Source organism: Amblyomma mixtum, chromosome 1 (genome assembly GCF_055824585.1).
Source record: "Amblyomma mixtum isolate Tamu chromosome 1, ASM5582458v1, whole genome shotgun sequence".
NCBI classification, from domain to species: Eukaryota; Metazoa; Arthropoda; class Arachnida; order Ixodida; family Ixodidae; genus Amblyomma; species Amblyomma mixtum.
The window spans coordinates 194,465,945-194,492,956 of record NC_143012.1 but is presented as its reverse complement, the minus strand read 5'-3'; the positions used below and the strand labels follow the sequence as shown (position 1 = coordinate 194,492,956).

The 27,012-nt window shown below is 51.4% G+C and overlaps 2 protein-coding genes across 4 annotated transcripts in view; both read left to right on the top strand.

Moving 5' to 3' along the window:
• Positions 1-1,144: 1,144 nt before the first annotated feature.
• LOC149370466 (uncharacterized) lies at positions 1,145-2,197 on the top strand. The gene has a single exon (XM_089583369.1). It carries the CDS (start codon positions 1,145-1,147, stop codon positions 2,186-2,188), a length of 1,044 nt encoding a protein of 347 aa, XP_089439495.1. The 3' UTR covers positions 2,189-2,197.
• Positions 2,198-13,647: 11,450 nt separating this feature from the next.
• LOC149370465 (uncharacterized) overlaps positions 13,648-27,012 on the top strand; it is a 73,524-nt gene continuing 60,159 nt past the window's right edge. For all 3 annotated transcript variants that reach the window (XM_089561481.1, XM_089561475.1, XM_089561486.1), the window contains exon 1: positions 13,648-13,856. In XM_089561481.1, coding sequence (XP_089417607.1) covers positions 13,763-13,856 — 94 coding nt within the window. In that variant the 5' untranslated portion in view covers positions 13,648-13,762. The remainder of the gene's footprint in view (positions 13,857-27,012) is intronic.

The window sequence follows — 27,012 nt, the reverse complement described above, 5'->3', positions numbered from 1 at the left end:
TTTGGCCAGTGGCCATCCCAAGTATAATTGCAGAAGCAACGGCGCGGCAATCGCGTTGTCAACGCCAGCTCCAATGACATAATGAACGCCGACGACCTATTGATTCGGGCAAGCCATCCAAGCTGGAGAATCTCAGGCCAATATCCCTGACCTCATGCGTAGGATAGCTGATGGAACATGTAGTTCAAACGCGATTAACTCGCTACATGGAGGATGACAGCTTATGGCCTGACGAGATGGTCGGATTCAGACCAAAGCTAAGCACTCAGGATGTAATGTTACGACTGAATCATGACATCATAGACTCCAATTCTAGGGATGCCAAAGTAATTCTTCGGCTGGACCTCAAAAAGCTTTCGACAATGTAAAGCACGAGGCCATCCTAGAGGAACTCCAAGAGATAGGAGCAGGCCAAACAACCTATGACTATATAAAGGACTTTCTGACAAATAGAACAGCGAAAATAAGATATCAAGACATTGAGTCGGGGGTAATTACGCTAGGGAGTAGGGGCACCCCGCAAGGATCGGTCTTATCCCCGCTTCTATTTAACCTTGCTATGAGAGGTCTCCCGGAAAAGCTCAAAAAGATTGGCAACATACACTTTAGTATCTATGCTGATGACGTAAATATCTGGGTCAATCAGGGCAGCGATCCCGAAATAGAGCATAAACTACAGGACGCAGCGGACGTAGTGGTAAACTACGCAGCGAATAGAGAACTAGCGTGCTCACCAGAGAAATCCGAGCTTCTGGTGTATAACCCTAAGCACTTGAGACTCAAACAGAGTAACAACTTCAACATCACGGTCGGAGGAAACCCCGTGCCGATGGTGGATAGGATTAGAATATTAGGACTGCATATTCAGAGCGACGGATACAACGGGGAAACCCTGAAGAAGCTTGAGGGATATGTGGCGCAAGCCATAGGGATATTTAGAAGAATAGCACTCAAAGGACGAGGGCTAAGAGAGAAAAGCTTGATCAAGTTGGTGCAAGCATACGTTATCAGCCGGATAAGCTATGCTACACCCTACTTGAAGATACGCGCCTCAGAACGGGATAAACTAGACACGATCATAAGGGGATGGTACAAACGGGCTCTAGGCCGGCCCATAAGCACCTCCACTGAAAGACTCCTAGACATGGGTATTCACAATACATGGACAGAGATTGCTGAAGCCACGAGAACGGCGCAGCGAGACAGATTAAGCCAATCAAACACAGGAAGGGCGATTCTAAGCATGGTAGGACTCCAGACGGAAAAAGGTATTCTAGTAAAGCGGGTCATCCCAAGGGACATCAGAGAAAAGATCAGGGTAGATCCTTTACCCAGAAACATGCACCCTACATTTCACAAAGAAAGGAGGGAAAAGAGAGCTGAGGCGCTCACCAAACGCTTCGGCGAAATGAATGAGAAAGCAGTGGCCTACACGGATGCGGCTAGCGGGAAACTGGGAGCAGCGGTGGCAACGGTCGTTAGTGGCCGGGGTACAGCTGTCTCTTCCGCAACCATACGCAGTCGAAATCCAGAGTCGGCTGAAGAAGTTGCAATAGCGCTCGCTTGCGTGGGAACGGAGGCACAAAACATAATTAGCGATAGCAAGACTGCTATCCAAAATTATGCCCGAGGCAGAATAACACAGGAAGCACTGCGAATCCTAGAGGGACCCAGAATAAATAGAAATATTAGTCTCGTTTGGACACCAGCTCACGAGGCAGTTCCAGGAAACAAGGCGACAAACGCCCTGGCTCGAGATCTCTACTTCCGAGCCGCGGCAGGACCGCCCGATAACAAGGAACTGGACGAGAGACTGATAAATTACACAGAAATAGTGGAATATTACAAACTAAACAGGAGACTCTTTCCTCCCCCGGACAAAGAGCTCGCTAACACAGAGGCTACGGCTTGGAGGAGACTACAGGCTAAAAATTTCATACACCCAGTGTGGGCATCGCATGTCTTAAAAGATGAGGATATTGATGATAAGTGTAGGAAGTCCGGGGAGAGGGGGACCCTCGACCACGTGATTTGGGAATGTGCGGATTCTCCAGGGTTCCGAGAGAAAATAGACAGTAGAGAGGCCTGGGAAACCCTTCTGCAAAGCACGGACCCCGTCGTGCAGAAGAAAGCGGTCCATCTGGCGATAGCTGCCGCGAGGAGCCAGAAGCTCCTTGCCTGTCTCTAGTCGCGGAGGTCCCGGACCCTGCCCCTCGGCCTGCGTGCCGGAGATAGGGAGTACGGGGCCTCCATTCTGATGGAAAATAAAGGTTTATCAACAACAACAACAACCTATCGATTCTGCGCCGCATTTCTGGCGGCAAACGGAAACAGCAATGGAAACTGCACGAGCGTGCCTACTGGCTCGAGCTGAGCCACAACCACTGCCATGCGCAGATAGAGGAGAGTGGAAAGACATGAGAGGACAGTGAAGAACAGACGCGCGTTGCAACAACCTCGTCCGCCGAAGCGACGACGCCTAATTAAGTGTATCCATACATCAATGTTTTTCACTCCCACCACCTGTAACAGATACCCCAGGACCCCAGGACCCCATACGCGACCCCGGCCGCGACGGCGGCGTTTTGATGGAGGTGAAGTGCAAAAAGGCGCAGGTGCCCTACGCGATTTCAGTGCATGTTAATGATCACTAATTTTTCGCCGGGTGAGCGGCCAGGGGAGAGAGTGTGTGAAGGGAATGAGATGAGAGAGAGTGAAAGAAGTAAAAGATTGGTACAAGTGTAACGTAGTTGTGCGAAAGCAGGCGTTCATTCTTCAATTGGCTGGGCCAGTAAAGCTCCACCTGAAGGCTATATAGCGTGAGATCCTTAGTAGGTTAGTGCCCATATATGCAGAACTGGCCATTTTGAACTAAGCATTCATAGATTGCGATGAGTCCTCGTACCACTACCAGCGTAGTGGCCCAGTGAATTGCCGCAAACTTTGCGGCAATGCACTCTCCTCACATGCCTCACCTTCCCTCATCCCCCTTCACGACCCGTGCCGGAGTCTTACTGGAAGGCTCTTCTGACCGCAGCTTCTCCTATAGGCCAGCGCCGGATTATCTCCAGCGCTCGGAAGGATTGCACTCCAAGGCCTAACCTTCGCTTTGTAAGGGTGCCTCCTCACAGTGAGGCAGCATCCGAGTGCCATGTAGGGGGCTTCGCCCCCATCAATTATATCGTGTCAATAAAAGTTTCCACCACAAACACCGGTAGGGTATGTGGACCCATGTTGGTCTTCTCGTGCAACCCCCCGCGCAGCTACAACGACGCTCCTCCGAACATACCCAAGGCTACCCGAGTAACCGCGGGCTGCTAGACAACGGCACAAGATCGTACGTACGGTGGACGTACAATGAGAATTCTTGGTCGGTGTTAGAGAGCGTGTAGGTTTAGTTTATGGATTGTAGGGGTTTAACGTCCCAAAGCGAAAGTAGGGAAGGGTTCCGTAAATCTCGACCACCTGGGATTCTAATAAAGAAAGAGGAACCGTACAGGATGGCTGGGAAATGATTTGACAACATGGTGACAATATGGTGGTTCAAACTGCCTGGTTTGAAATCGCGAAGCGCCACACGGGCTATTAGAGGAGCCGCAGTCGAGGGCACCCAATTAATTCGGGCCACCTGGGGTTGTTTAACATGCACCGACATGTTGTTGTGACTGACGGATGATGGAAAGGAATTTGCACACGCATGCCTACGGGCGCGCTCTCTCACCGGGCTGTTTTCTCCTTCCCACCTGCTCAGAACCCGATTTTAATCCGGTCTATACGTTCAAAGATATCACAACGTACAGTCAAGATAGCCATCGCCTTTATCCTAGCTCATGTAAAGGCATCAAGGCGGATGAGCGGCTCCTTCTCCGCCTCTTCACCAACACATTGCTGTGCCCGGCAGCACTTAAGCCTTTCGACCCTTCCTTTAGCGGCAACCGCCAGCAGTGTAGTGCGGTGTCTTCAGACACCTATCACATGGCGTGGGCCTGCCCTTCCAATCCGGCCATTCCCCCCATCCCCAACCCAACCACGGGAGGGCTGGTAGGCGAGCGACCCTGCTCGGCTGCCACGACTTACAGGCCCAACAAGCCTTAGTCGGGTGCGCTCGGGCGGCGGCCACCGCCACTGGGGCCCCAAACTAGGGACCTCCACCTAGTCTTTGTAAGGATCGGTCCTTTACGGGCTGATCCAAACATCATCCTGTCCCTTCTGACCACCACTACCACCACGGCCTGAGCTGAGCCGCATTTGCTGCCCCGTGCAGACAGAAGAGTTTCGAGGGGCGGGAAAGGAATGATTGAAAGAAGAGGCGCGCGTCTCAAAACCGCGTTCGCCGAAGCGACGACGCCAGTTTTAAGCACACACAACCCCAGGTGGTCGAAATTATTTCGGATACCTCCACTACGGCACCTCTTTCTCTCTTCTTTTACTCCTACCTTCTCCCTTCGCTCATGGCGCGGTTCAGGTGTCCGCCGAGATATGTGAGACAGACACTGCGCCATTTCCTTTCCTCAAAAACCAATTTACCAATTTACAACCCCGCGCTGACATCGCGCAGCCCACGGGCGCCTTTAGCCTGGTCGAAGACGCCATGGAACGCGAACGCAAAACTTCTTTCCACAAAAGTATTAAGCATGAAATCCTTTCAGCTCCCGTTGTCGGCAGTGTGGTGACGTCACGCCGAGGCCGAGAGCCAACATCCGGGCACTGAATTCCACTTATCCGGGCACTGAAACGAGAGCATCCGGGCACCGTACGAATTTTAGCGAGACTCTCTGAGCCCTCCTACAGGACCGGCATACAAGCGCCGGTAGCTTCGCGCCGAACGGGTGGCGGCGTTCCTCCCTTCTTGTACGGTGCGGTTCAGGTGTCCACCGAGATAACAGAGAATTACTGCGCCATTTCCTTTCCTCAAAAAGCGTTGCGCTCAAAGGGCAAGGCACGGCGCCGAACAGGTGGTGGCGTTACTCCCTTCCTTTACGGTGCGGTTCGGGTGTCCACCGAGATTGCAGAGATTACTGCGCCATTTCCTTTCCTCAAAAAGCCTTGTCCTCTAAGCGCAAGGCATCGCGCCGAACGGGTGATGGCGTTCCTGCCTTCCTTCACGGTGCGGTTCGGGTGTCCACCGAGATAACAGAGAATTACTGCGCCATTTCATTTCCTCAAAAAGCGTTGCGCTCAAAGGGCAAGGCATGGCGCCGAACGGGTGGTGGCGTTCCTCTCTTCTTGTACGGTTCGGGTGTCCACCGAGATAACAGAGAATTACTGCGCCATTTCCTTTCCTCAAAAAGCGTGGCGCTCAAAGGGCAGGGCATGGCGCCGAACGGGTGGTGGCGTTCCTCTCTTCTTGTACGGTTCGGGTGACCACCGAGATGACAGAGAATTACTGCGTAATTTCATTTTCTTGAATAGCGTCGCGTTCAATGGACAAGGCATCGCGCGGAACGGGTGGTGGCGTTCCGTGGACTGCCTGGCAGCGCTACACGCTGTCGCGTTCCACTTCTAAAGGCGAAGCTTAAGCGTCATTCACTAGCAGTTAACTAGGATTTAGCCATTAATCAGTAAATATTCACTAATTAGTAATTTCCCGCCGCGGTGGCTGAGTGGTTACGGCGCTCGGCTGCTGAACCGAAAAACGCGGTTTCGATCCCGGCCGCGGTGGTTGAATTTTGATGAAGGCGAAATTCTAGAGGTCCGTGTGCTGGGCGATGTCAGTGCACGTTAAAGAACCCCAGGTGGTCGAAATTTCCGGAGCCCCTTACTACGGCGTCCCTTATAGCCTGAGTTGCTTCGAGACCTTAAACTCCAATAAGCCAAGACTGAATAGTAATTTTGCATTACTTCATCAATTACGTGTGACGTAATCCAGTGGTGACGTCACCAGTGTCAGATAGGCAAAGTGGTGCGGAAAACGCTTTCGCCTCTACGCACTTTAGACAGTTTCGAACACGCGTGACATACATTTTTGTCAGGCCTGCGTGTCGTCGTCTCCGCGTATGCTTCGTGTTATGCCCGTAAACATTTCATGCTTACTCTACTCTCAGTTTCGGGAGAGGCAGAGATTTTAAGTCGAAAGCCATTAGTCGTTAGCAGCTGTGTCGACAGCCGTGTCGGCAGGTGTGTCCGCGTTTTGACGGGTGTCCACCGAGATATGCGAGACAGTTACTGCGTAATTTCCTTTCATTAAATACAATCTTCAGTTTCTTCCTTACGGCCCCTCCTTCTCTTTCTTCTTTCACTCCCACTACCTCCCTTCCTTTACGGTGCGGTTCGGGTGTCCACCAAGATGACAAAGAATTACTGCGCCATTTCCTTTCCTCAAAAAGCATTGCGTTGACAGGGCAAGGCATCGCGCCGAATGAGGGGGTGGTGGTGGAACTTTATTTCCAGCGGATATAGAGGAGCGACCCGAAGTCGCCCCCCGCTTAAACGGCGGCCGCTATCCCTTGGGCAGCGGCGGCGTCTTCAGCCAGCTGGAGGAGCTTGATCTGTGTCCCCGGGTCAGGGCTGAGCAATAGAGCCTCCCAATGATCAGAGTCAGTAATGAAGCGACTCGCGGGTAGGGACTGCGGGCAGTTCCAGATCATAGGATTTAGATCGGCTTTGGCATCACAATTTTTGCATTTGTCTGAGTACAGTCCATCCGAATAGAAGCTACACAATTGGGGATTTGGATAGGTTTTAGTTTGAAGTTTACGCCAGGCTTCGGCCTGTTGCTTGGAAAGCGTTTTATCTGCTGGGGGAAATCTGAGTCTTGCAAGCCTGTAGTGCTGCAGGATTTCTCTGTAAGAAAACAACCTGTCCTTGCCGGAGTATAGGGCGGGTGTACTGCACGACCCAGCTCGGCGGGATAGTTCTCGAGCTAGGTTATGAGCCGCCTCATTACCATCAAGGGAGGCATGAGCAGGCGTCCAGATTAGGCGAATGCAACGCGTGGGCTGATAATTTAGCAGAATCCGTGCTGCTTGTGGAGAGATTCTTCCAAACGTGTAGTTACGTATTGCCAATTTTGAGTCGCTGACAATGGTTTCTGCCGAGGATCCCGCAATGGCTAGAGCAATGGCTGTTTCTTCTCCAACATGTGTGTGCTGAGTGCGTATAGAGCCCCCCGTTATGAGTGTACCACATTCCGTGGTGACCACAGCTACCATCTTGTCAGCCGAAGAATCTGCTGCATCAACATATACCACAGAGGTATCATTAAGGAAGCGTTTGCCTAATGATTTGGCTCTCTCTGCACGACGTTCAGCGTGGAAATCGGGGTGCATATTCCGAAGTAGTGGTGGAATGACCAGAAGCTGGCGTATATGTTTGGGAAGGTCAGTTGTTGGTCCGCCTTGTCGTTCGTATGTTATGCCGAGTGTGGACAGAATGTGTCTGCCAGTTGGGGTGGCCGTTAGTCGTTCGTATTGCGAGATGGTTACCGCTTCAATAATCTCACTTAGGGTGTTATGAAGACCGAGACCTAAGACTTTCTCAGTCGCTGTGTGCATGGGTAGCCCAACTGCCTGTTTGACGCATTTTCTGATTATGGCTTCCACTTTCTCTTTTTCAGCTGACTTGAGATGTAGGTAAGGGCATACGTAAGCGATGCGGCTGATCACAAAGGCTTGTACTAAACGGAGAGTATTGCTTTCCTTCAAGCCCGAGTGGCGGTTACTAATGCGGCGAATGAGTCGCATAATTTGCTACGAGGTTCCCTGACGCTTCTGAATTACGTCACCATTGAAGCCGTGTTCTTGTAGAACTAGGCCCAAGATTTTAATTTTGGGTACTCGAGGGATGGGGACTCCACGAATACTGAGTTCGATGGCCGGTGGGGGTTGCGCAAGGGATCTGATTTTGCGGTATATGAGAAATTCAGATTTGGCTGGAGAGCACCGCAGCCCCCTGGGGTCTACATAGCTCCCCACGATATCGATGGCACGCTGGAGTCACTCTTCGATTTCGGCATCACTGCCCTCGGCGGTCCACAAGGTGATATCGTCAGCATAGAGGCTGTGGTGGAGTTGCGGGATCTGCGCTAATTGGTGTGGAAGTTTCAACATTGCAACGTTGAAGAGAAAGGGTGACAGAACCGATCCCTGCGGGGTGCCTTTGTTGCCGAGGGGGAAGTCACGCGAGTGGAGACCTCCTACTTGGAAATGCGCCTTTCTACCTGAGAGAAAGTCGCGGATATAGTTGAAGGTGCGGGCTCCCACCCCGAGTTCATGAAGGTTCTCCAAGATCGCATCATGTCTGACATTGTCAAAGGCCTTTTCCAGGTCGAGTCCAAGAATTATTCTGGTGTCCCGCGTTTTTGCCTCAATAATCTGATGTTTGAGCTGAAGCATTACATCCTGCGTAGAAAGTTTTGGTCGAAAGCCAATCATGGTTTGGGGGTAAAGCTCGTTCTCCTCCATAAACCGGTTGAGGCGGGTATGAACGTGCTCCATGAGCTTACCCACACAAGACGTGAGCGAAATTGGCCTGAGGTTCTCAAGGCTTAGTGCCTTCCCAGGTTTTGGAATGAGAATGATCTCTGCCGTTTTCCATATTTGTGGGATTGAGCCCTCCGACCAGCATTTCTGCATATACTCACTTAGTGATTGTAGCGACTGTTCATCTAGGTTGCGGAGGATCTTGTTGGATACTGCATCTGGGCCAGAGGCGGATTTGCAGTTTAGCCTGGCAATCTGTGCCCTAACCTCATCCACAGTAATCGGGGAGTCGAGCTGCGTGTTTTCCGGACCAGCATAATCTGGGAAGGCTTGGATAGGAGCATTGCCAATATATCTCTCTTTAAGTTCAAGGAAAAGGTCCTCTGGTGTGCCTGCGTATGCATGCACAAGCATTTGCAGGTTCTGCCTCTGGGTGGTTTTGCTACCTGCAGGGTCAAGTAGATGACGGAGCAAGTTCCAAGTCTTAGAGACTCCCATATTGCGATCCATGCGGTTGCATATGTCCTCCCAGTTTTGCTGAGTAAGTTTGACCGCATGATCCTCCATCTCCATGTTTAGCCTAGCTATTCTTCTGCGCAGATTGCGGTTCCACCGCTGTCGTTTGAGTCAGTTCTCGAGTCCTCTCTTTGCCTCCCATAGGTGAAGAAGCCGGCTGTCCGCAATCTCCAGGTGGTCAGCCTGCTCTAACGTACGGGTGGCTGCCTTGGTATCTTGACAAAGATCCTGTGCCCAGATATCTATGTCTAGTATATCGGGGGTATCAGCTTCTCGGGCGGCCCTTTTAGCGCGGAACATGTCCCAATCGACAAGGGTGGGAGCTCGAGCGCTACGACGCTTGGGGCCAGTTGAAGGCACTATTTCCAATATGTAGTGATCGCTGCCGAAATTTTGTTGAGTGTTTATCCATGTTGGAGTGCCCGAATTTTTAGCAAAAGTCAGATCGGGAGTCGTATCCCTGGAAACACTGTTGCCGCAGCGGGTGGGGACTACTGGGTCTGTAAGAAGAGTCAACCCACACTGTTGTGCGGTGAGCCACAATTTTCTACCTTTAATCTCCTCCTGTGGGTACCCCCAAGCCGGGTGTTGGGCATTAAAGTCTCCCGTGAAAATGACGGGGTGATTGCCTGCAATTTTCAGGGTCGCCTGAAAGAGCGGGCCAAAGTTTGCTTTCCGTAACTTTGGGCTGCTATAGACATTCATCACAAACAGACTGTGGTCAGGTTTCCTAGGCGGAATTAATTCGACTAGCACGTGTGTGACATTTGTGACTGGGGTATCGTGCAGGACAACCGTAATATTACGTTTCACGAGAGTCGTGACTCCAAGCGTTTCACCCCCCGATGAAAAGGATTGATATCCAGCTAGCTTGCTATTGGTTTGTGTCTCTTGTAGTGCGATTAAGTCCGGTCCGTCCCTATTGTGGAGGAATTGTTGGAGTACAGCTCGTTTGCGGCTAAATCCTCGGCAGTTCCACTGCCAGATGATGTAGTTTGGTTGTGGCGCCATATTGTGCTAGTCTGATACCGCTTCAGAAGAAGCGGATTTGCGAATTTTGACAGGAAAAAGCCTACTCTCTGCTTCCTGCTGCCAGGTGCCTAAGTTAAGTAATTCCTGCCGGTGTGTGCATAATTCTTCCATGATGGAAGTCATTGTAAGCTGCATTTGAATGAGGGTGTTAGTAGTCTGCGTTTGCGCTTCTTCAATTTTGTGAATGCTGTCGGCTAGTTTTTGGTCTTAGGAGAGGGAACCGCCCGCTTTTCGCTTAGGCGGGGGTGCCCGCGGTGATTCAACATGCATGTCCGCTCCGGCGGAGGTAGACGGGGTAGGGTTATTGGCGCCACCGGTCATAGGCGGTGACCCAGTCTGCTTTTGTTGCTGTTTTAGAGCGGCATTTTCTTTCTTTAGTTCCTCTACCTCGCGAAGTAATTTCCCTACCAGCACTTTCAGGTCTGCTAGCTCAGAGGGGTTGGAGTTAGAGTTCTGGGAGGCTTTATCTGCCCAGCCTACCTTTTGCGTGCCGACGGCGTCCTGGTTCAAACCGGGGTTCCGTGGCTGGTGTGAAGGAGTCCTGGATTTGGAGGCGGACCGGCCTCTCTGTTGCAGTCGTGGAAAAGAGCTGGATCGATGTCTATAGTCCGTCCGCCCCCTGCTTTTGGAGCGGCTGCGTCGCTCTTTAGACTGCGGCGTCTCTTGGCTATTCTGGGTCTGATGTTGGCGTTCCTGTTCCCAGCGGCGTTTGGTCAGAATGTATGGAGTGCGGTAGATCTCGCGGCATTTGTTGCTGCCCAGCTCATGGCCCTTACCGCACAAGGCACACTTAGGCTCACAGGTATGCGTTTCAGGAGGGTTGGCCATGCCGCATCCCCGGCAGCGAGCGTTTTTCGGGTCCGGGCAAACGTCTCTGCGATGTCCGAGTTGTCCGCACAAAGAACACACTTCGTATTTTTTTTGTAGAGGCAGCAACGAATCATGCCACCGCCGAAGCTGATCCAACGGGGAACTCTCTCGCCGTTGAAGAGAATGAGGACCGTCTGCGACTGCGCACCCATGCGACGGACACCACATATTGGAGGATTTCTGGGATGCTGAAGGTTCGCTAGGATGACAGCGTCCGATAGATGTTTGGGAACGCCTTGGATCACTCCTTTACCACTGCCGTCCGGCGTGGCGACATACGAGGTGATGGCGATCTTGTTCTCGCCGTAGGTGAGCTCCTGGATGCTTAAGTAGCGTTCCACTCGTGCCGCGGAATGGGTGGCCACCAGTATGGTGTGTTGCTTGAAGTAGAGGAGCATGCAGTCTTCAGAAGATTCCGCCAAGTTTACACCCGCGGCGTCACGAATGAGTTGAAAGATTCCGAGTTGGCCACAGCTCTCGAGTATACGGAGGCCGCCCGATGGCCGGAGTATCACTTTGGTTACGCCCTTGGGTAGGCGAGGTAGGTTCGACGCCACCGATTGTCGAGCAAGTCGTCGGCCAATCTTTTTCGCAGAGGAGTCGGCAGATTGCCGCATGCTGCCCTGTTCCTGGGCGCAATCGGTTCCATTGTGTGCCGCGGGGTCAGTCCTTCGGCGTTCGTGACCGGATCGTTGAGATTCACCGACGGTGAACCAACCATATTGGTGCGAAACTTCTTCGGGGGCTATATCAGTCCCCTCCACGGTGACTTCCATATTCAATGTTGGGCGAAGATCCCACTCAGAAAATGCGGCACAGCCCCGTCAGAGCGGGGTCGCTAGGCCTGGCGTAGGCCTAGCGGGTCGTGCGTACCGGCGAGAGCCGAATCGCAAAAAAGTCCGCACAAACAGGCAAAAAGGGACTTGCCGATGCGTTCTACGGCGTTATCCGAGCTTCAAACACGAAATCCAGGCGAGAGCGGTGTTGACCGTCGCTGAATTCAGCGGTGGGCATGGGTGAAGCGAGGAGCGTTCGCACGAGCGTCCGATCCACGCCACGTCCAGCCAGCCTCTCCTGGACACCGCGAATCCGTTTTTCCGAATGAGGGGGGTGACGTTCCGTTGGCTGCCTGGCAGCGCTACAACAGCTTAAGCGTCATTAATTACCAGTTGATTGGTGTTCTGTGATTAATCAGTAATTAGCCACTAATTAGTATTTTGTCATTACTTCGTCGTCAATTATGTGTGACGTCATCCAGTGGTGACGTCGCTAGTGTCCCATAGGCAAAGTGGTGCGGAAAACGCTTTCGCCTCTACGCACTTTAGACAGTCAAAGCGCCTCCTGGATTTTTTTCATGCTTACTTTCTGCTCTCGACAAGGCAATGGTTGTGTTGTTGTGACTGAGAGAAGGATGAAAAGGAAATTGCACGGGCCTGCCAACAGGCTCCTGCCGAGCCACCACCGCTGTCACGTGCAGATAGAGGAGAGTTAAAAGATAAGAGGTAAGAGAAAAAGGAAAGAAAAGACGCGCGTCGCAGCAACCGCCGCCTCCGCCGAAGCGGACGCTGGCTGAAAAAACAGACAAGCGGCCGCAGCCCGGCAATGGACGATAATTTTACGCGACAGCATATGCAGCTCGTTCGGTCGAAAAGCCGTCGGCGTAGAAGTAGCAGTCGGCACCGTGTTTGGAAATAATCGTAGCTTGCGTAAGAACAATCGTATCATGCGAACCGTTTGCCGCAGAATGTGTCATAAAATTTAGCGTCCATGCAGCATAAACTTACTAGTTATGTTGGAGCCTAGCTTGTGGCAGGGATTAGAGCAAGTGATCTATAATCAGGAGAACTGGCAGCCTATAATAGGGGGCTTGCGGAAAAAAAAACTCGGGTGTCCACCAAGAAAGAAAACAATTTTCATTTGTCCAATAAGAAAGGCGTCGCGCCGAACGGGCGATGGCGTTCCGTCGACTTCCTGAGAGCCGTGCAACACGCTGTCGCGTTCCATTCTTAAAAGCTTAAGCGTGTTCCATCGACTTCCTGAGAGCCCAGCAACACACCATTTTTAAAAGCTTAAATTTTGTTTTTTGCTTCAATCGTAACACGACCACCGCTGCCGGTATAGAACACGGATATAGGCCCATCGAAGCGCCATAGCGGAGCGCCCTAACTACTGACCCTGTCTGCTGCGTGACGACGGATGGCCGGTTTTCCTGCGACTTAAGCTTGCCTGGACCTGCTCTTGGCATAGCACAAGTTACTTAAATGCAGACACAAACACCGCAACAATTACTACGCACGTACGATGTATTATAGCGTTCCAAAGCTGAAACGGGTCTTTGCTGGATTGAGAGGCGTTAATATGCAACTGGCGCGTTCCAAGACGCCGCGCCGACGTTGCCCTTCCGAAGCTGAAACGCGTCTTTGCTGGATTTGTACCCGCCGCGGAGGCTCAGTGGTAAGGCGCTCGTCTACAGAGCCGAAGTACCCGGGTTCGAACCCGACCGCGGCGGCCGCGTTTCGATGGAGGCGAAACGCAAGTGACGCCCGTGTGCTGTGCCGTGTCAGTCCACGTTAAAGATGCCAGGTGGTCGAAATTATCCGGAGACCTCTACTACGGCACCTCTTCCTCTCTTTCTTCTTTCACTCCTGCCTTCCTCCCTTCCCTTACGGCGTGGTTCAGGTGTCCGCCGAAATATGTGACGGATACTGCGCCGTTTCCTTTCCTCAAAAACCAGTTTACCATTTTACCTGGATTTGGGGGCGTTACTACGCAAATGAAGCGGTCCGAGACGCCGCCACACCGTTTGCCATTTTTGTTTTTTGAGTGACGAGGACGCCCGGTCAGTCCTTTTCGCCGGGTGCTGCGGTGGCTGTTACTTGTGTGTGGATTGCTCTCGTTCCTCCGTGCAGTCACTACTCGCCGCCATGAGTTCGCCTGTCGAAGAGCCTTTTCATATTGAGTGGGATGCGCAAACAGAAGTTCACTTATTTTACTCCATGCTAGGTTTCAAGCCGGTCGGTAAGTGAACTTTCTTGCAGTATACTTCAGCGTTTCTTGCCACTGCACATCGCGTCAGACAAACCACATGTATTTGCGCCGTAATCTGAGAATGACTTTGTGGGAGACACTCCGCGTGCTCAGAGTTCTCTAATAACAACCTAGTTGTCTGCTGCAGCGTTCACGCCTGAAATGGCATAACGGAAACCTTTCTCGGTCCAGAAACGCTTGTCGATGACGGCTGAGCAGTCACCATGCGCCCAATAGCGTCATCCGCATGACTAGCTTCTCGAAGCAGGTGAACTACTTCGATGTGTATTTAACGCTATTTAAAAAAAGAGGAAGGAAACTTGCCACCGTACTTATAGATAACAGCGTCCGGCAATACGCCCAATTCACGCTGCTTATCATGCTGTACCATACGCAAGGCAAGTATGACTGCATTAGTAACAGTTCCGGATAACTGGCTGAGAAGCAATGATGTGGTGTGTAGCAGGCTCTCATGACAAACTGAGCCGCAACGATTTTCCAGGCATTCCTCGGTCGTCCTCAGAAGGGAGACTTTTGAAACTAGAGACGTTCTCTTTATTTCAAATTCTTCGGGGTCTCTGTCTGATTTGGTGCGTTCGTGAATACTAAGAGAACTAGATTTCTTTTCAGCTTTTCTAAATCCCTAGGGAATATCCAATAAGTAGTATCCCAGTGGTTGCCATTGTAATCGAGGTGATTACATACTGGAATAAAAATTAGCTGTGGCTTAACTACTCTTGAACCTGCTATGGCGTATCGGGCTACTATACACGACTTGGCGTCTGTAACGTTGAGTGCGTTCCGGACATTGGATAAGCAGCGCACCCATCCTGCCACCTTGCCAGGTGGCAGTTAATGGTTGATCGCGAGAGTTTGCCTCCCCCCCCCCCCCCCCAATGAACGCAGCGGCCTATTGCTGCAGTGCCGCGTGTTTTCCGCAGCGTCGTCAGTGCTAACGCATGCAGCCCACATATCTCTCACCACCACACGTACGACCCCAAAGCGCGATTCAGGCGTCCACAGACCCAGGGAGCCAGTTTTCACTTCCTTGCCTTCAAATCATCGAGTCTAGAAGTTGTCAACACCAACGCCAATGAAGGCAGTGAACGCCGACGGCATCAGTGCCGCGTATGGCTTCAATGACGAACGGTGGTGGTGGTGGTGAAAAACTTGAATATGCAAAGAGAGTTGAGGGTCGAAAAACCCTGCTACATGGTCGGTATCCTTAGTCCGGGACACCGCACGACGAGGCCCCGTCTCGCGTCCGCTTTACTAGAGCCCTTTGAGACTCCAGTGTGGAGCAGTTGAGGAGGGCAGTCTCCCGTGCCTCTCGGGTGGGGGTGGGGGAAGGTGAGGATTCTGAGTACATGCCCACACCATGTGAAAGATATCGCAGATCTCTCCACAGTGCGGGCAGCGCCCATCTCTGTTCGGATCGAAGTGTTTTGTTATGGCAGGACAGAGAAGAGTTCCTGTCTGCAGGCGCCGCAGAGTTCGCTCCTCCGCCTTACTCAGCCCCTTGGCAGGTACTGGGTAGAGACGGTGGCTGTCGCAATAATGAATTAGAATTTCGCGGAACCGCAGAAGCGGTTTATGAGCTTCTGAGCCAGGAAAGTTAGGATGAGGAGCCCGGTGTGTGAGCGCTCGGGCGGCCGCATCAGCGGCCTCATTGCCTCGTAGACCCTGGTGGCCTGGAGCCCAGATCACTTTTGTGCGAGTTGGATCGGCCGGAGCACGTCTTAGAATTTGGGAGGCAAGAGGGGATATTTCGCCTGCAAGATAATGTTCACAGGCCCGGCGAGAGTCTGTGATAACTGTTCTTGATTTTGGATCGGCGGCAGCGAGAGCTATTGCGACTTCCTCCGCTTGTGTTGAATTTGGGGCCCGAAAAGATAGCCCATCGACATTCATTCCCCGGTGGACTACGGCAGCCGTGAAGAATCCCGTGGGCGACGGCCCTGTGATGTCCACGTAGTAGACGCCCTCTTTATATCCATACTGCCTCTCACGCGTGCGAACCGCGCTTGTCGTCTGCCTTCATGTGAAGCCATGTCCATGTTACGCGGGAGCGGAGCGACCAAGAGAATGTGGCGCCACAGCACCGGGATGTTCTCCGTCCCCTCTGGTATGCATGTGTGTTGGATGTGTAAGCGGCTTAGCAGGCGGCGCCCAGGAACCGTCTGCGATAGCCGCGTATATTGGTTCACGAGGTGGGCCTCCCGCGACTCATGATAGGAGTTTACCACTCCCAACGCCTTCAGTTTGGCGTTGGAGGTAGCCACCGGGAGGTCCAGTGCTCGCTTTGTTGCCTTCCTGATGGTGGCGTCAGTGCGCTCGTCTTGTTGTTTGGTGGTGCGTAGGTACGGCACGGCGAACGGCGGCGGCTATGCGTTTCGGCTTGGGCATGCGGGAGAAATGGTGCCAGGAGCGCGCGAAGCTAGAGCAGCGCGCTGCCCCCGGCTGCGAAGCTGGTTACGAGGGACAGCGGCGACGCCGCGAAACGCAGGAACGGGCGCCAAAGAGCTGCGCTCTAAAATGGCCCCACCAGAACCCGACGGGAATAGGGGGCCTTACTATATAAGCTTTCCATTTTCCGTTGTAAGTTCGGCGTCTCTCTGGTCCTCTAGCTCTGGTCACTCACATATGCCCGTCACCCGTGTTCTTGAAGAGTCTATCAGAAGCGACCCTAACATTGTGTGGTTGGTGACCGAATCTCGCCATTTGCTGCGATGTGGGGGCGAATGTTGAGGTGCATCGCAGCTCTCTGTCAACAGCAAGTGACCGGACCTGATCGCTGGCTGCCATCAGCTGCGATGCGCAGCAATAGAAAGGTCTGTCGGCCAAACACCGAATGACCGGGTCGCTTGCCACAGAGGCTTTAAGCTCAGTTAGTTTAGAGTTAGTTTAGTTTATTGGGTTTTAACGTCCCAAAGCAACTCCGGCTATTAGAGACGCCGTAGTGAAGGGCTACGGAAATTTCAACCGCCTGGGGTTCTTTAACGTGCACTGATATCGCACAGTATACGGGCCTCTAGAATTTCGCCTCCGTCGAAACTCAGCCGCCGCAGCCGGGATCGAACCAGCGTCTTTCGGGCCAGTAGCCGAGCGCCATAGCCACTGAGCCACCGCGGCGGGGCGACACTTTAAGCTGCGGTTATAGTGGAGTGACCACTGTCGACAGAGGATGCGAAATGGACAGCAGAAAATATAGAGCTTATAGATTACTGTCCTATATCGCTAAATGACGTATATTGTTCACTGCTTGGCTTGCGTGTTCGTGCTCCCGATGGCTACACAGTGTTTTGTCATTGTGATCGCGCAAAAAAAATGTAGGTCAAATTACACTCACCTGCAAGACTGTTGACAAAGCGATGCTGATTTTGTTTGGCTGGACTAAGTTAACCGTGATTATACTCGTCATTACTATGTTTTGTCGTCGATAGTGACACCCCCCCCCCCCCCGCCCGAGATCACGAACATTGTCATCAGTACGCACTTACAAATGTTTATTTCAGTACCATCCACGGACGCCTGAGGCCTCCTGTCCGAGGGGACAATACAATATTTGTCGGTCGCTCCGATAGGGGGCGTCAGGCGTCCGTGGGCGAAGAAACAGTGTAGAACTATATCGATGCTGGAAAAGGCAATCAGGAAAGAATTTTTCTATGATAACTCAAGAGGCAGTGCCCTACGTTTTGAAGCTAGGTCAGGGTGTCTTAGAACGCGCAGCTACAAAAAGAAATTTAACGAAGATGACACATGTGCAGTGTGTGGTAGATCTGTGGAAACAATTGAACACCTCATAATCAAATGTGACCGTATCCATCCGGATGTCGATGCAGGCGCAGTCACTCTTCCTGAGGCCCTAGGGTTTAAAGATAACAATGGTCATGTAAATAAATCTGCAGTGGTAGTCAGCAAAAAGCGATTGGAGAATTGGTGGCTGAAAAGCAGAGATGTGGCATAGGGTTAGAATTGTAGGAAAGCGTAGGTAAAGATGGTGGCCATTCTTAATGAGAATTGCCAACACAGTAAACAAAAAAATAAAGAAGAAAAGCTGAGCATGGTGGCAATTGCCACCACCCCGTTTCAAAGGGGGCGCTCCTATCCATCCATCCATCCATCCATCCATCCATCCATCCATCCATGATCTAATTACTGCGAACACAGCCACCGCTACGCACGACTGACGGAACAACCTGCGGCTCAGAGAGGATCGCTGGTAAAAAGGCGCCCGTGTGCTGTGCGATATTGGTGCACGTTAAAGTTCCCCTGGTGGTCAAAATTATTCCGGAGACGACCATATTCCTTTCTTCTTTCCACCTTCATCGCTTGTTCAGGTGTCCACCCAGATGTGAGGATACTGCGCCATTTGCTTTCTTCAAAAACCAACTTTTCAATATCCTCTCTTTTTACTCCCTCCTGTACCCTTCTCTTACGGCGCGGTTCCGGTGTCCACTAAGATGTGAGACGAATACTGCGCCACTGCCTTTCCTCGAAAACCAACTCTAGAGCGCAGCTCTTTGGCACCCGTTTCTGCATTTCGCGGCGTCGCTGTCGCCGTTGTTCGTTGTTCGTTGTTCGTAGCAACCAGCAGCGGGCACCTTAGTCGCGCTTTAAGCTGCGAAACCAATGGAGCGAGAGCTTGGAAAGCAGATGGAAGGCGCATAACTGCCCTCTTGGAAGAGTGGACACCTGAATCGTGCTTTAAGCTACGTGGCTGTAGTGACAGTTGTGCGCTGCATGCGTTAACATTAACAGCGTAATGCCAGAAACGCAGCGCTGCAGCCATAGGCCATCGGCGTTCATTGTGTTCATTGGCGTTGGCGTTGACAAGACAGATGATTTTAAGGAAAGAAAGTGAGCATAATTGGCTCCCTGGGTCAGTGGACTCCTGAATCATGCTTATAGGTACCTACGTGGGGTGATGAGAGAGAGAGAGAGATGTGGGCAGCAGGCATTCACAACGTTGTGCAAAAAACGCGGCGCTGAAGCCATAGGCCGTCGGCGTTAATTCTATGCGTTGGCGTTGACGTGGACAACGTTTTACACTCGGATTTTTCGAAGAAAAGGAAGTGCGCATAACCGGCTCCCTGGATCAGTGGACGCCTGAATCACGCTTATAGGTATGCGGGGGGAAGAGAGAGAGAAGTGGGCTGCATGCGTTAGCGCAGTACAAAAGATTTATAAAGACAAACAGGAATTTCTTCCCACCTAAGCGGGAGAACATCCCGTTCCCCTCGGTCGTAACGCCTCCCGCGGCTGTGACAACCTTGCGAAATACTTGCATAGACCTCGTCTTTGAGAGCCAGGCAATGGTGCAGCAAGTCGAGCATATATCTATTTCTCCGACCACAAAGCTTCCTTCATGACAATCAAGAACTGTTAGTGGAGTGTTTCCTGAAGAAGGAATATGTGGGGAAAATGACAGGGTGTCTGTAATTGTACATTGTCTGTGCGGGACGTTGTCTGTACGGGTGTCTGAATTGTACATACAATCTATCAAAAAGCTGAAACAGCTGATGAGCTGCGTTCAAATTTTGCATTATTAAGTAACGCAATTGTCGGCATTTTTTTAATTTTCTCTCTCGTCATTTATTCCTTCCCTCCCTTTTTTTTTATCTGTCTCTTATTGCGCGGTTCAGGTGTGCACCGAGATGCGAGACAGATACTGCGGCATTCCTTGCCTCACAAAACAAATTTGAGTTCACTTTTCCTCGCTTTCTTCTTTCACTCCCTCCCTTCTCTTACGACACGAGATGTCCACCGAGATATGAGGCGGGTACTGCGCCATTTCCTTTCCTCAAAAACCAATTTTCACTCCCTCCTTTATCCGTGACCTCATTACTGGGAACAAAGCCATCGCAGCACACGACTAACGGAATAACCTCCGGATTGAACAGCATCACTGTTAAAATTGAGAAACTTCAGCAATGCACCAAAACAACGAAGGCGAAGCCGCATTTAGCTACCATTCTTTCACTTCACGCTGTTCATAATTCACTCACTCCAAACGGGCATTGTTTGAGTGCTCTTTCGGTATTCCGCAGCGCCAGCATGCCCGACAGGTTAAATAATTTCGCGACATGCCGTCAGGTGCCCACGTCGTCTGCTACAGAAGTTTGAGCGGAAGCTTTGCTCCTCCGATGCAAAAATTCAGGGGGCACTTTGACTGTCTAAGGGGCACTTTGACTGTCTAAAGTGCGTAGAGGCGAAAGCATTTTCCGCACCACTTTGACTGCTTCTGTGACACTGGTGGCATCACATGTAATTTAGTACTAATTCCTATGTGATGACAAATCGCTAATTAATGGTTAGTTACTGATTAATGCCTGAATACTAATTAACTACTAATTAATCCCGCTTAAGCTTCGCCTTTAGGAGTTTAACACGACAGCGCGTTGTAGCCAACGCTTTTTGAGGAAAGGAAATGGCGCAGTAATTCTCTGTCATCTAGGTGGACACCTGAACCGCACCTAGAGGAAGGGAGGAAGTGGGAGGAAAGAAGAAAGACAAAGATGGCCCGTAATCAAGAAAATGAAAACTGTATTTGAGGAAAGGAAATTACGCAGTAACTGTCTCGTATATCTCGGTGGACACCCGTCAAAAATTCAGGGGGCACTTTGACTGTCTAAAGTGCGTAGAGGCGAAAGCGTTTTCCGCACCACTTTCAGTGCTTCTGTGGCACTGTTGGCGTCTCATGTAATTGAGTACTAAATACTAAGTGATGACAAATCACTAATTAATGGTTAATTACTGATTAATGCCTGAATACTAATTAACTGCTAATGAAGCTTAAGCTTAAGCTTCCCCTTTAGGAGTGGAACGCGACAGCGTGTTGTAGCGCTGCCGGGAGTCCACGGAACGCCACCACCCGTTCGGCGCGATGCCTTGCCGTTTCAACGCAACGGTTTTTGAGGAAAGGAAATGGCGCAGTAAATCTGTGTCATCTCGGTGGAAACCTGAACCGCACCGTAGAGGAACGGAGAAAGTGGGAGTGAAAGAAGAAAGACGAAGATGGCCCGTAATGAAGAAAATGAAAATTGTATTTGAGGAAAGAAAATTACGCAGTAACTGTGTCACATATCTCGGTGGACACCCATCAAAATTCAGGGGGGGGGGTGCACTTGTTTGACCTAAAGTGTGGTCACTGATGTGTGGTTAAGATGTTAAGCTTCGCCTCTAAGAGTGGAACGCGAGAGCGTCTTGCAACGCTGCCAGGGAGTCCATAGAACGCCATCGCCCATTCGCTTCTACGCCTCGCTCGTCGGTAAATTGGTTGGTGAGGAAAGGAAATGTATTTCTCATATCTCGGTGGACACCTAAACCTCGCCGGAAGGGAAGGGAGGAGGATGGCAGTGAGCGAAGACACCGTATTCACTAGACGTGCCTTTGTTCATTCCAAACCATCGAGCTGGCATGGCGGAGTGGATAGCATGCTCGTCTCGCACTCCGAAGACCGGGGTTCAATTCCCGAGCTCGACGAATTTCCTACTCGGTTTTATTTATTTATATGGCCTCGCTAGAAAAGTTAATTGGGCTAACTTAGGTAAGCTTAGGTAATTAAGCAATTACCTAAGCTCAGTCCCACTTACTCAGTCCCACTTACTTGGAGCGTGTACTGTGCGGTGTCAGTGCACGTTAAAGAACCCCAGGTGGTCGAAATTTCCGGAGCCCTCCACTACGGCGTCTCTCATAGCCTTAGTCGCTTTGGGACGTTAAACCCCATGAACCAAACCTAAACCAAACTTGGAGCGTCACTATATGGTGGTGGTGAAAATATTTTAATGAAATTGTTTAGGAGGTTGTAGCCGTGGTTGGAGCTCTCAGTCCGGAACCCCATTGGCGTAGGCTGCTGTCCGGGCTCTTTCGATGAGTTGCTTTTGACTATTTCCGTCCGAGCTGGACAGAGCTGCCTCCCACCCCTCCTGCGTTAGCTGGTTATTAAAAGTGATCGCCTGATTTCGTTGGCAGGCCCATACCATATGGTACAGGTCCGCCTTCTCCCCGCAGAATTTGCATTATGAGTCAAATGACTCCGGGTCTATGGCATGTAGTCTTCGTGGGTTGTTGTAAGTGTTGGTCTGTAGCTTTCGGAGGTGTTGTTCCTCCCCTTTATCTAGTGTCTTAGCCGGCGGAGGGTAGACGCGACGGGATAATCTTAAGTATGTCATTGTAAGTTAGTAGTGGGGTAGGAGGTTCCACGGCATCCGCACTGGGTGCCCGGGGGAGAAATGCTCGGGCTGAGGCATGTGCGCTCTCGTTCCCTGGGATGCCCTGGTGACCTGGTACCCATATTAAGTGTTTGTGTGTGGATTAGTAGCCACGGATGTAGCTATCTTGCAGGATTTTAGCTGCTAGCGGTGCGACCCTGCCCCTGAGGTAATTGCGATACGCTGTCTGTGAATCTATGAGAATGTATATTGAGCTAGTGTGTGTTGCAGCTAGAGCAATCGCCACTTCTTCCGCAGCCAGTATGTCCTCGCTAGCCAGTACTAGTCCGTCGACTGTTGTATTTTGGTGCACTACCGCGACGGCCGTCATTCCCTGCTCGGGACCCGCAGCATCGACATAGAAGACGCCCTCGCGCCCGCCGTAGTGTCTTTTCATGGCTTCGGCTCGTGCTTGTCGTCTTGACTGGTGAAAATCAGGGCGCATATTCCTGGGTAGTGGAGCTGCCTTGAGTTGTCCTCTCCATGAGGCTGGGATGTCGGTTTTGGTGTCTAGCTGTCGGGGGCAATTGATGTTTAAATCACTCAGGACTTGTCGGCCAGTTCGAGTTGTGGAGAGCCGTACCACCTGCGCCGTAAGGTGTGCCTCTATCAGCTGATCGATCGTGTTGTGCACACCCAGTCGCAAGAGCCGGTCCGTCGATGTCGCAAGAGGGAGTCCCAGGGCCTTCTTGTAGGCAGTTCTGATTATGATGTCGAGGTTTTTGATGTCACGCTTCTTAAGGCGGAGGTAGGGCGCTACGTAGACGACGCGGCTTACAACGAAAGCCTGCACCAGTCGCAGAGTATCGTCTTCTCGCATCCCCGATTTGCGCGTCGTTATCCTGGCGATCATCCTGGCGACTTGCTTGCTCACGAGCCGTAGTTTCTGGAGGGCAAGAAGGTTGTTGCCGTTGTTATTTATGTACAGACCCAGTATCTTCATGGTCTGAACTTCCTTGATGGGTGAGTTGTCTACGCGGATATTGATGGTGTCTTGATTCTTGCGTTGACGGAAGACTATCAGTTCGGATTTTTCGGGTGAGCACGTTAGTCCACACGCCCGGGCATAATTTTGAACTGTTGTCGCCGCGGTTTGTAGTTGTTCTTCAATCATTCCCATACTTCCCGTGGTTGTCGAGATGGTTATATCATCAGCGTACAGGGCGTGGTGTATGCACTGTACCTGATTGAGAAGAGGTGGGAGATTTAGGAGTGCAATGTTGAAGAGAAGTGGGGATAGTACTGCCCCTTGCGGAGTGCCTCTCGTGCCCATCTTCACTTGCGTTGTGTGTTTTGAGCCGGTGCTGATGTTGACGGTTCTGTCCGTAAGGAAATCGCAGATGTACGAGTAGGCTCGCTGTCCGCAGTTCATGCTGTGGAGGTTGTTGAGGATTGTGGAGTGCTTGACATTGACAAACGCTCCCTTGAGGTCAAGTGTTAGAAGCGCTCGGTTACTGTTTGTGCGTGCGGGATCAATGACTTCACGTTTGATTTGCAGAAGCACATCATGGGTGGACAAGTGTGCCCGGAATGCAAACATTGTGTGTGGCAGTAGCTCATTGTCCTCAAGATAATTGGAGAGACGGGTGTGGACTGCCTTTTACATGAGTTTGCCTGCGCACGACGTGAGGGATATGGGGCGCAGGTTTTCAATGATGATTTTCTTGCCGGGTTTGGGAATAAAGTGTACATTGGCTGTTTTCCATGCTTGTGGAATGGTGCCGGTACGCCAACATTCGTTTATGTAATCCGTGAGTTGCTGCAGAGCCTCCGTGCCGAGGTTGGCCAGAAGTCCGACAGTAATTTTGTCTTGTCCCGGGGCTGTGCCTCGGCGCATATCTGCTAGTGCTGCAATGATTTCCTTTGAAGTGAAATCTCTGTCTAGGTCTTCGTTCGGTTCCCCACGGTACTCCTTATTGTAGGGTTGTGGGTCTCGCGCGGTGCAGATATAGCGACGCGTGAGTTCATCCACGAGTTCATGATCCGTGCCTTAAAAGCTGTGTAGGGCTCGATGCAAATTTCTGTGTTGTTCACTCTTCGCTTTCGGAGGGTCAATTAGGCATCGCAGAAGGTTCCATGTAGCCTTGGTGTCTAGGCGGCCTTTGAGGGATTCGCACTTCGTTAGCCAATTGGTGCGAGCGAGGTCCCATGCGTATTGGTCTTCTTGAATAGTAAGCTTGGGTATTCGAAGTCTTAGTTTCCGATTGTGTCTGTTTTTTCCACCATTCTATAAGACTACGCCTTGCTTCCCAAAGGTGTAGGAGGTGGTTGTCAACAGCTGGGTGGTCCTCCGTGGTGGCAAGAGACTGTGAGCTTTTCTTTAAGGTCGAGAATGGAAGCCGCCCAATCTTCGTAGCTGGTTATTTGTTCGGATGTGGTTAGTTTGGTGTCCTTTCTGAATGTCTCCCAGTCTGTAATTCTGGCTTGCCCTCGTGGTTTGCTGTGCTTGTTGCTTTCGAAGATGGTCTGCAGCACGTAGTGATCGCTGCCTAGGGTCTCTCCTGTATTGAGCCACTCATAGTTGCGGGCATTGCGGACGAGCGTGAGGTCGGGAGAAGTATCCCGCGTTACGCTGGTGCCGACTCGCGTCGGGTGCTGCGGGTCCGTGAGTAGGGTCAGGGCCATGTCAGCGATGGCGGATGCTAGTTTTCTGCCTTTCGTGTCTTCCCTGGGGTATCCCCATAGGGGGCTAGAAGCATTAAAGTCGCCAACTATAGCTAGGGGAGCTTTTTGGGCTTCTCTTAGGGCTTTAAGAAAGATCACGTCGAAGGCTACGCGGTGCTGTTTGGGGCGACTATATATATTGAGTATATAGGTGCCCTTGCTGTTTCTGTGCTGTGGCAGTATATTTATGAAGGTATATTCAATGTCGCTGTCTAGATTAAGGTCTACAGTTATTGCCGTGCATGATTTGTGGACCAAGATGCATGTCGAGGGATTTGTTTGATGTGTTGAGTATCCTCTGATCTTAGCCTCCATATTCACTTCTTGCAGGGCTATTATTTGCGGCGTATCGGGATGAGAGTCTATGTATTGCTGTAATGTTTCCCTCTTCTGTTTTAGTCCCCTGCAGTTCCACTGTAGGATAGTAAGTTTATGTCTACGTTGTGGAGCCATGCTGAACACTAGAAACTTGTGCCTCATCATGTGGTGCGCCCTCAGGTTGTAGATCTGGCTGAGTGCTTGGCAGACGACGAGTTCCCATTTTACCCTGCAGCTTTGTGCCTCTGTTGTGAGAAACATCTGATAATTCCTGAAGTTTGCGGTGAATTCTGATCTCCTGCGATTGCATCCTTATTAAAACTGGTTCGAGGTTTTCCATCATGGGTTTAATAACTGATTCGAACATACTTTTGATTGTCGTCTCGATCATAATTTGTAATTTATTTTCAATGAGGTCTTCAATTGTTTTTTCCAAGCGAGTGATGCGTTCCTGGGTTTGGGGGTGCTCTGTATATTGCTGCTTTAGTGCCTGCGATGGTCGTGCCTGCGGAGTTGGTGCCTGGTGGGGTGCGTCTGGTGTAGTTGCTTGCCTCTCGGGGGTGCTAGCATCTAACTGGTGTGGAGACGGAGGGTGTAGCTCTGCCCTATCTTCTTCCATCAGACATGCCTGTTGCGTCGATGGAGGTAATGTGTTGTTTGGATTTACTGCGATGACTAACTGCTGTTTCAATGTGCTATTTTCTGATTTTAGTTGTTCAATCTCTGCTTTAAGTCGTTTGTAAGCCAACGCTTCGGGGGAGGAGGCAGCTACATCTGCCCAGCTCTCCTTGCTGCCGTTGCGCTGCTCTTTGTTATGGGGTCCTGTTGTCTTCTCGGCTGGACGACTGCCGTTGTTGTGCGACACATTATCGGTAGTCCCAGGTCCATTGCTTGAAGAGCGTGAGCCGGGTGGTGCTGAGTTGTTGCTGGACTGGTCCTGGTGGGTCAGTCGGTCCCCGCTGCTCGATGGACCTCTGCTGCCGGACCGGTTCCGAAGCCTGGATCTTGACCGGTGGTTGAATTCTCCTGTCTTGGGCTTGGTTTTTTGTGATGTTCGGTACTTGTACTTGCACTGATTCGACCCCATGGGATGTGGACCTTCGCAGACCGTGCACTTGAGTTGGCAGTCGTGGGATTCTGGAACATCATGCTGACCGCACTGCGGACATCTTGACTTCGAAGGGCAAGGGCAAACATCCGCCCGGTGTCCAAGTTTCCCGCACAGTGCGCAGGCTGGCGTTGTTTTCTTGTATAGGCGTACTGGAACCGCTTCACCGTAGCAGAAGACGTGAAACGGAACCTTTCTTCCTTCAAACGTGATGGCCGCCACGTTGGAGGAACCTAATTTTCTCACGCTCACCACTGGTGCATCCGGGGAGCGAAGCGCGTTCGTGATGTCTTCGTTGGAAACCCTCGGGTCCACTTGTATTACTCCTTTGCAAGTGTCGTCGGAGGGGCGGAGGTAGGAGTACACTGCCTGTGCCTTGTCCCCAAGCTGAATTTCGTGAATTGCCAGGATCTTTCTGATTATTTGGGCGTCTCGCACCCCGACGACGATGATGTTCTGTTCCCATATGGGCCAAACGCTGAGCTCGGCTGAGCTCTTGTCGACGCCAGCAGCAATGTGCAAGGCGTTTCCGACCGCGTTGCTTCCCCTGAATTTGCTGAGATCCAGCGTTCCTTTAGGTTTGATTATGATCACTGCATCTTGCTTGTCCAGACGCGGCTACGGAGGAGGCTTCCAACGCTTGACTTGCGTGCGGGGCGTCTGCTGCAGCGGCGTATCCCCTGCCGCGGTGACGCGTCCATCTGGCGTTCGACCTTTTTGCCGTGCCGAGTGGTTGTCACGGGCTGATGCGCGTTCCCACTCTTCTATCTTGCGTTGGATAATCGCCCCCGTAACCTTGTCGAAAACTGGGGTTTTCGCCTGCGGCATGGTGACAATCTGCATC

Coding starts and splice junctions, on each gene's coding strand:
- LOC149370466 (XM_089583369.1), top strand. CDS start 1,145: ATGGGTATTCACAATACATGGACAGAGATTGCTGAAGCCACGAGAACG.